The sequence below is a fragment of the Neolamprologus brichardi genome, chromosome 9 (assembly GCF_056152115.1).
Source record: "Neolamprologus brichardi isolate AB-2024 chromosome 9, ASM5615211v1, whole genome shotgun sequence".
NCBI lineage: Eukaryota > Metazoa > Chordata > Actinopteri > Cichliformes > Cichlidae > Neolamprologus > Neolamprologus brichardi.
This window is the reverse complement of record NC_142112.1, coordinates 34,438,986-34,447,647: the sequence shown is the minus strand read 5'-3', so window position 1 is coordinate 34,447,647 and position 8,662 is coordinate 34,438,986. Positions and strand designations below refer to the sequence as shown.

General features: G+C 41.4%; 1 protein-coding gene across 1 annotated transcript in view; it reads right to left on the bottom strand.

The window, feature by feature from the left end:
• Window positions 1–3,759: 3,759 nt before the first annotated feature.
• LOC148101526 (uncharacterized) overlaps window positions 3,760–8,662 on the bottom strand; it is a 190,808-nt gene continuing 185,905 nt past the window's right edge. The window contains exons 2-3 of the mRNA XM_087846349.1: window positions 5,827–6,423; window positions 3,760–5,502 (exon numbers count right to left, since the gene is read on the bottom strand). Of these exons, the coding sequence (XP_087702475.1) occupies window positions 4,810–5,502; window positions 5,827–6,423 (1,290 nt within the window). The 3' untranslated portion in view covers window positions 3,760–4,809. The remainder of the gene's footprint in view (window positions 5,503–5,826; window positions 6,424–8,662) is intronic.

Here is an 8,662-nt window from a genome sequence, read left to right as displayed (position 1 = left end):
TGCAAAAGGGCACTATGGCACTGCACTCTATGGCAGTATTGGTTTATCGCACAGACAATAACACCATCCTGCAAGCTCGCTCCTTCTGTAAGCCACAACCGTTTTTCCTGCAGTAGGTGAGTGGGCCTGCATGTCTGCCACTGCATCTTGTATAATAGGCAATGTCTGTTGATGTTGCACTGCTAAAATGTGAACACCATGTGCTCCTAAAGCTGCCTCTTTTGCGATCTTATCTGCAAAAGCATTCCCTAATGCAACTGGATCTTTCCCTCACATGTGTGCTGCACATTTACAAATGGCCATTCTACTGGGCAATATTATTGCTTCCAGTAGATTTTGCGGGAGTTTGGTGTGTTGTACAGGCTTCCCTGTAGAGGCTGTCACACCTCGTCTCACCCACTGCACTACAAAGTAATGTAATGTAGCAAATGCATATTGGCTATCAGTGTATATTGTCTCTCTGCAGCTTTACACCCTTCCGTTAAAGCTAGCATCTCTGCTGCTTAAGCAAATATGAAACATGCTAGTTGTCCTGCACAGTTAATTTTCTCACTATCTACTACAGTAAAACCTGTTTTAGCCTGTCCCTCTACTGTTGTAAAGCTCGAACCATCAACAAACCAAACCTTTCCCTCATCAAGTGGCACATCTGTTAAGTCATCCCTCGGCTTATACTCCTTCTCCACGTGCTCTCTACACTCATGAGAAGTGCCCTCTTCTTTCGTTGGCAAAAGGGTTGATGGATTCAGAATTGTGCACCATTTTATGGTTATGTGTGGTTGTAAGAGTAACAGTAACATTAAAGACAAGTGTCTTGCAGCTGACAGAAATGTAAGTTTAGTCTGCAGTAGTAGACATCTACCTCGTGTGGAACTAACAGTGTCAAAAGGGGAAATAAACTATTTCCTGAAACGTTGTACAGCTTAAGCTGCTGCACATACTGATCTCACTCATGGAGGTAAAGCACAAGAAACTAGAGCTAATCTTTTTAGGATAGTAAGTTACTGGCTTCACTTGTGGAAAAAGTGCTGTTAGTTATTTCACAGTCACCTGGCATTTGTGCTGTTCACAGAACCACAAGTCCATCGCTGGACCTCCTCTGCGCTGTCACTTTTGGAGCTTGGCACGCTCCCTCAGGTTCTCATGTTCCAACGCTGCGGACGATTTAAGGCAGAGCACGTCGTACACCTTAGTTGTCTTCGTCAACGTCAACGTCGAAATGCTTCCACTCCTTATGATTGTTTGCTGTGCAACGACTCCTACATACAATACATAGCTTTTTGTTCAATATTGATAGTTTAATAATTAGAAATCTACCCTCTGGATCTATAACTGTATCGAGTACTGTAAAATTAACATTTTTACGTATTAAAATTGCTACTCCCCTTTGTCTAGAATTATAACAGGCTGCAAACACATTAGGAAACTCAGGTGTTATAAGTTCGTTTAAACCTGTGACAGGTCTGTGAGTTTCTTGTAATAAAACAACATCTGCCTGTAGTTTTTTTAGCTGGTTAAATATCTTTAACCTCTTTCCTCTGGTGCCAGCTCCATTTACATTCCATGTGACAAACCTCAGTGTGCCCATAATTGTGTGTGTATGTCTAATGATGTACGCTGGGTGTTTCGTTTAGACAGGTGGAGAGAATGTGGAAACATCACTTATTTGTGTCACGGCAAGTGAGAAGAGCCGTGTGGAAGAAATTAAGGAGGGTCCAAACACAGGCAGTCGTGAATGTGTGAAGGTGGTTTATTGAATAAACGGCAAAGGGAAAGTGGCAAACAAAGACGAACTAAACTATACTGGAAAACAACTGAACTACAGCGCAGAAACCAGAACATGAACATGAAGGAGGGCGAGCAGAGGCAGACGATGGTAGACAGCAGGGAACACACGGATGAAACATGGTGAATACACAGACGGACCAGCGACTACAAACACAAAAGACACAACTAAAATACACTCAGAGAAACACAGGGAGATTACACACAGGTGGGGGACACAGCTGGGAGTCATTAACGAGACGAGAGGTAAAACTGAACACACTCACATGAGACGAAGACCTTCACAATAAAACAGGAACAAGAAACCAGGAACACGAAACCATCACACTAAGACGCAGACTCGACATTGAGAAACAGACAGAAAATGACACATGGAACTAGACCAATGCAAAGCAGACACAACCAAAGAACAAATCCTAAACACAAATAGACAGAAACATGAAACTCTAATAATAAACATCATAATCATTAACACAACAAGAAAACAATCCCTGATGCAAAATTAAACCAAAACATAATAAACTCAAAATACTGGGTGACAGTTTGTAAATAGAAAGAGAAAAAAAAGTGTGGTGAGAGGCTCCATAAGTCTGACTATGTGTGTGAATATTCACTAATATGAACAAGCGTGGCTTGCGTATGTGTCCTGTAAGTCTGTGCGCACTGTGAGGCTGTTGTAAATGTGCTGCCGTTGAGCGCATGTGTTTGCGTGATCGTGTTGTGTGAATATGCAGAAATAGAGGGTGTTGTTTGTAGGTGAGTGGGGAAGTAGGTGATCACAGCAGGGAAAGAAAAGAGAAAGAAAGAAACACGTGAACTGTGAGCGACAACAAAAAAAAGAAAAGAAACGGAAACATTCCAATTAAAGCAATGACGGAGGGTGACGGTGTTATATCTGCTATGACATCATACTGATATTACTAGGTTAAACCCATGTCAAAGGAGAGCGTGTGAGTGAATAAAAAAAGAGTGTAGCGGGTTCTTATCTGGAGTGCAGTCAATATAACCACGGAGTGGTGCCGGGGTCGCGGTAGAGCTGTCCGTCCACGTAGAGCCGGTCCACGACGATGACAGCACGGGAGCCTCTCTGGATGAAGCTACGTCGAACTGGGAACACGACCTTGCGTCGTTCTAGGATCTCTTTGGGGAACTGGTCATTCATGCTGAAGTCCGTTCCTTTCAGCTCCCTGCCGCGACTCTTCACCTGTTCCTTCTGTTTGAATTGACCGAATTTGGCCACAATAGGACGTGGTCTCCCGGTCCGCGACCTCACGCCCCCCAAGCAATGCACTCTATCGAAGTTGATGTTCTTTACGGTGTCCTCCAACAGCTTCAGGTGGATTTTGATGAAGCTTTTCACCGTTGCTGGCTGAACACCAGGGATTCTCTCAGAGATTTAAATTCCCGGTGTAAAATATCCACCAGGGACAGCCTCGCATCGAACCTGGACAATCGCTTGTCGATTGACTCCAAGATATCTGCAATGTCTTTGCCAGCAGAATTTGGATGCACCGAAATGCCTGAAAGCAGTGGAATAAAGGAATAAAAAGATTTCAGATGATAAATTCAGGGGGTCCGTGTAGCCATTTATCCATTTTAACATTAATTAAAATAGAGTCATGCAAGACTCAAATGCAACATCGAGAATAAAACACAGTGAGACATGGTCAAAGAAAGACACTCTATAAGAAGCCCCACAATATGAGCAAATGTATATAAGGAGATACTGTAGCAGAAAGGCAGCTTCACATCTTAGCCATGTTGGCGATGACTGGAACGAAAAAACAGACAAACAAGAGCTTTAAGCTTTTCTGCAAATACTTTTCATGTGTTTGTGTTTGCACGTATCTTTTATCTTCTTTACTGTCAGACAGTTAAACACCAGCGAGGTTGCAGCTGAAAGAACATCAAACGAGAAATGTCTTTTAAACATTACTTTAATGAAAAGCTCAATCATAATGAATCTCCTGCGTCTTAAGAAAGTAAAAATAAACTAAAAGTAAACTTACTGAAAGTAACAAAATGATGAAAACTAGCGTATGTGGATAAATCTGGTATATTTACACGATGAATTCAATACGCATTCATATCTGACTCTGCTGCTTTGTCAACAGCAGCTGTGTTGCTTCCAGTCAGTATCACGTGCTGAGCTCTTGTGCCGTCCTCCTCCTTTGCATCCTTTTAACATTTTCATGTACAAAAATGTTGATGCACAAAATCTGCCATAAAAATCCTCATACAACAATATTGTATTTTGCTTCTTTTTTCATAAATGACTCATCATCATCATCATCTTTGTTTAGATGCAAGAAGAATCATATAGAAATGAAAAAGGTATAAATCTTCTGACCAAACCTGCTGGGACTGTGTGAGGTCCTGAGGCTAAGAGTAAGGATTTATCCACAGGAGAGCTGCGTTCTTACAAAACATCCCACTGTGTAAACCTGACATCTGTGGAACAGCTGAGCTGTATGATGTGTACAAGGACACAAAACATTATTTACCATCAGATCCCGAGCCCTCCATGTGTTAATCAAGAAACTGCTGCTGTGCTACATCCATAAATAATGAATAAATTAGGAGCTAAAGCTAAAAGGACAGTTTATTTGTACCATCTTCATGTCAACACATTCAAGAACATCACAGATGAAAGAAACATTAAAAACTTCCACACTACATAAAGCAAGAAAAATAGTTTTTCTTTCAGGTGGTTTCAGAGAAAACAGAAACATCAAACAGCTCCAAGACTCTCTTTGAAAAAACTAAAAACCTTTATTCTCATGGTCCAATCATGAGTGAACTCCCCGATGAAGCCTTGTGTGCTAAAACATGTCAGAGTTTTAAAGGTTAAACATGAGTTTCCAAAACGTTTTGAGAACAATGAACTATTTGACTGAGTTTCAATTATTTACAGGTGAGCAAAACCAGGACAGAGAAAAAAGGACAAAACTGACTCAGTAAAATGACAGAAAATAAGATCCCATGTAAATCTGTATTATGTCGAAGTTCAGCCCAGCAACCAGTTCAGTTCAATACAAGTTTAAATGATTCTATCTGAACTCTGTGGAGCCTGATCTCAAGCTTTTTGAGTCTGACTCTGAAACCAGAGGATCTTTCTGTCTCTTCAGATTCACTGTGATCCAGTGATGGGATTGATTTCAGCCCTGAGTGATCACGCTGATGTTTGCACAGAGCAGACAATGAGGTGAATGTTTTGGCACATTGGTAACAGTGAAACAGTTTATTAGTAACGTGGGATCGTTTGTGTTCGGAGTATGAACTGAGATTCCTGAAGCTCTTGTCACACTGGTCACAGCTGTAGTTTCCTTCCATGTGTGTACGTTCATGCCTGTTACGATGACCTGAACATGAGAAGCTTTTGTCACAGTGTCTGCACTTGTATGGTTTCTCTCCTGTGTGGACTCGTTTGTGTGTTTTAAGCTCACCTGCAGTGGTGAAGGATGACCCACACTGATCACAGAGGTGCTGTTTAACCCCACTGTGAATCAGTTCATGTTTTTTTAAGTCACCTGATGTGGTGAAGCTTCTCCCACATTCTTTGCAGTATTTCAGTTTGTCTCCAGTGTGTCTACGTTGATGTGTTTTTAGGTCAGCTTTCCAACTGAAAGTTTTTCCACAGAGGTCACAATGAAAGTCTTTCCCACCACCACAGTGATGACAGGGTTGAGAACTGGATCCATCTGTGTCTCTCTGCTTCTAAACAAAGACACAAAGACAGTGTAAGTCAGTACTTCAACACTTTTATCCTGAATGTCACCTGAAATAAAGAGCATCTCTGCAGACGTCCAATTACATGTTACTGTTTCAGTTAACACACTCAGTTTACTGGAATGCAATAACTACAATACTACCACCATAATACTACAGTAATACTAAAATCATAACTGACATGAAAATCTGAATAATCACTCAGAGCTGATTTCCATGCAGTAGAATTGCTAACATGCTAACACAGTTTAATGAGTAGAGTTGTTCCAAACAGTCAGGCTAAAATGACAAGATAAAAATATAAATACATACCTCACAGTAACTGCACTTGTAGAGTCTCTTTCTGGTGTGGATCTGTTGGTGTCGTCTCAGGTAACGTGGAGCTTTAAAAGTCTTCTCACACAGGTCACATTTATAAGGTCTCTCGTCAGTGTGGGTAAACATGTGTTGTTGTAACTGTGCGTCTGTAGCAAAGTATTTGCCACACTGTTCACAGCTGTACACATCACGTCTGGTGTGAATGCGTAGGTGTATATTTAAGTACCCTCTCTGGCTGAAAGTTTTTCCACAAATCTCACAGCTGTATGCCTTAATTCCAGAGTGGGTAACTAGATGACTCTGTAAGCTGCTACTGTGAGTAAAAGCTCTGCCACACTGATCACAGCTGTACGCTTTAACTCCACTGTGGATGAGTTGGTGTGTTTTTAGGGAACGCTTCCTGGAAAAAGACTTTCCACACAAGTCACAGCTGAACGGTCTCTCTCCAGTGTGGATGACCTGATGCTGTTTTAGTGAATCCTTCAAAGTAAAACCCTTCCCACACTCGTCACAGGTGTATGTTTTCTCTCTCTTTCTTCTGTGAGGTTTGTCGGCCTCCTGAGAGCGCTGACTTCTCGCTCCATGTTGGTCCTGCAGTGACAGAGATACAAACAGAGGCAGTGAGTGAAATGCATTCGTGGAACAAACTGAACCTTCAAACTCCCTCCATTAACACTAGTTTTAAACCTGAAGGTGGAGTGTGGCACCAAACACCTCAAAGGTCTCTTATCCCCACCTGCTGGTAGTAGAAACACATTACATCCAACCTGGTGTTAAAAATAATTCATGACTGTTAAAACACTAAAATCATGCCCATCCCTCCTGATTGTACACACACACACACACACACACACACACACACACACACACACACAGTTGTTGTTTGTAATACATATTTCTATAATTTTTTATAGATTTATACATAATTATTCAGTGATAATAAATCCCATGTTTTTTTATTTGTTTATTCAAAAGGAACCCCATTAGCTTCCACAATAGATGTTGCTCGTCGTCCGTCAAATACAATCACATAAAATATTATACAATAAAGTGGATTCAAGATATCCTGTCACGGTCTGCCGGGGCAAGCCGTGTGGTAGTTATTTAGGACCCGGAAGCGGCAGCTCAGGTGCAGATGAGTATTTATTTACAAAAGGGAATACAACAGCAATGGCGCGGGTGAAGCAGTAACAGAAAACCTAAACTGTGCAAACTAACAAAACAAACCAGAAACGTGGAAGCAGGGAAGTCCGGGGAAATACACACAGAGAGACGGATGGAGAGACGCAGGGAGACCGAGGGGAAACAACACAGACGAACCAGCAACGACTATGACAGAAGACACGACTTAAAAACACTCAGAGAACACAGGGAGATTACACACAGGTGGGGGACACAGCTGGGAGTGATAAACGTGACGAGACTAGGGAGGCAAACTGAAAACACTCACATGAGACGCAGACCTTCACAATAAAACAGGAAACACACATACGCAAAGACACAGACTAGGAAACGTGGACTTAACACAGGAATAGATGGCAGAACAGAATACACTAAACAGGAGGAACAGAACCAAAATCACTAACAGAAAACACAAAACGCTGGGTCAACAGGACCCAGGATAATGACATATCCACATCATTTGGCTGTTACATCCACAGTGACGTTTCACAATTAAAATATAAGCAATCAATAATAACAATAATAATAAAAATATTATTATCAATAATATTGAGGCACATTACACAAATATCAAAAACAAATCATCTCTTACAATATTACAACAACTAAAAGTTCTGTAAATCGGCTTTTAAGTGTTCATTGAAGTTTTGAATAGTTGCTAATTCTCTAATTTTATGAGGCAATTTATTCCACCTGAAAGTTGCTCTAAATATAACAGTTTTACAAAAAGTTACTTTTAACTCGAGGATTTACTAAATTGCAGTTTGTTGAAAATTGTGTAATATCATTATGTATTTCATCTGGATACTGCAGCTGAGCAGAAATAAATGTGGTGTGTTTAACAGAATTGCGTTCTTTATAACTACAAGTAAGCCATAGAATATTTTAGCCAAGAAAGTCGATAATGCATTTTATCGATATTAGTATTAGAAATGGCACGATGCCACTTTTTAATGTCCAATACCGATTCCGATATCATATGGATATCTGCCGATACCGATATGAATGCGATATAGCGTTTTTTGTAATCAATAAAACTGTTTTTTAAATAAATATCTTGCTGCATTTTGTATAAGTTCCTACTCAAGTTTTAAAAACAAGACACTAAAGCTATTCCGTTATACCAAATGAGCCCTTTCCTCTACTCCCTCTTCACCCACGACTGCAGACCTGCCGATGGTTCTGACACCATCATTAAGTTTGCAGATGACACCACGGTGATTGGCCTCATCAGTGACAACGATGAGGTCTACAGGGAGGAGGTGGATCGTCTGGCTGAGTGGTGCGACACAAACAACCTGCTGCTTAACACCGAGAAGACCAAGGAGGTCATCGTGGACTACAGGAGGAATGCTGACCCACATCCACCCATCTACATTAAGGGGACGGCTGTGGAGCGTGTGAGCAGCTTCAAGTTCCTTCGAGTCAACATCTCCGAGGATCTCATCTGGACGACCAACTGCTCCAAGCTGGTCAAGAAGGCTCACCAGCGCCTCTTCTTCTTGAGGACTCTGAGGAAGAACCACCTGTCCTCAGACATCCTGGAGAACTTCTATCGCTGCACCATCGAGATCATCCTGACGAACTGTATAACAGGCATTATACAAGGCGTTGCAGAGGGTTGTGAAAACTGCCCAGCGCATCGCCG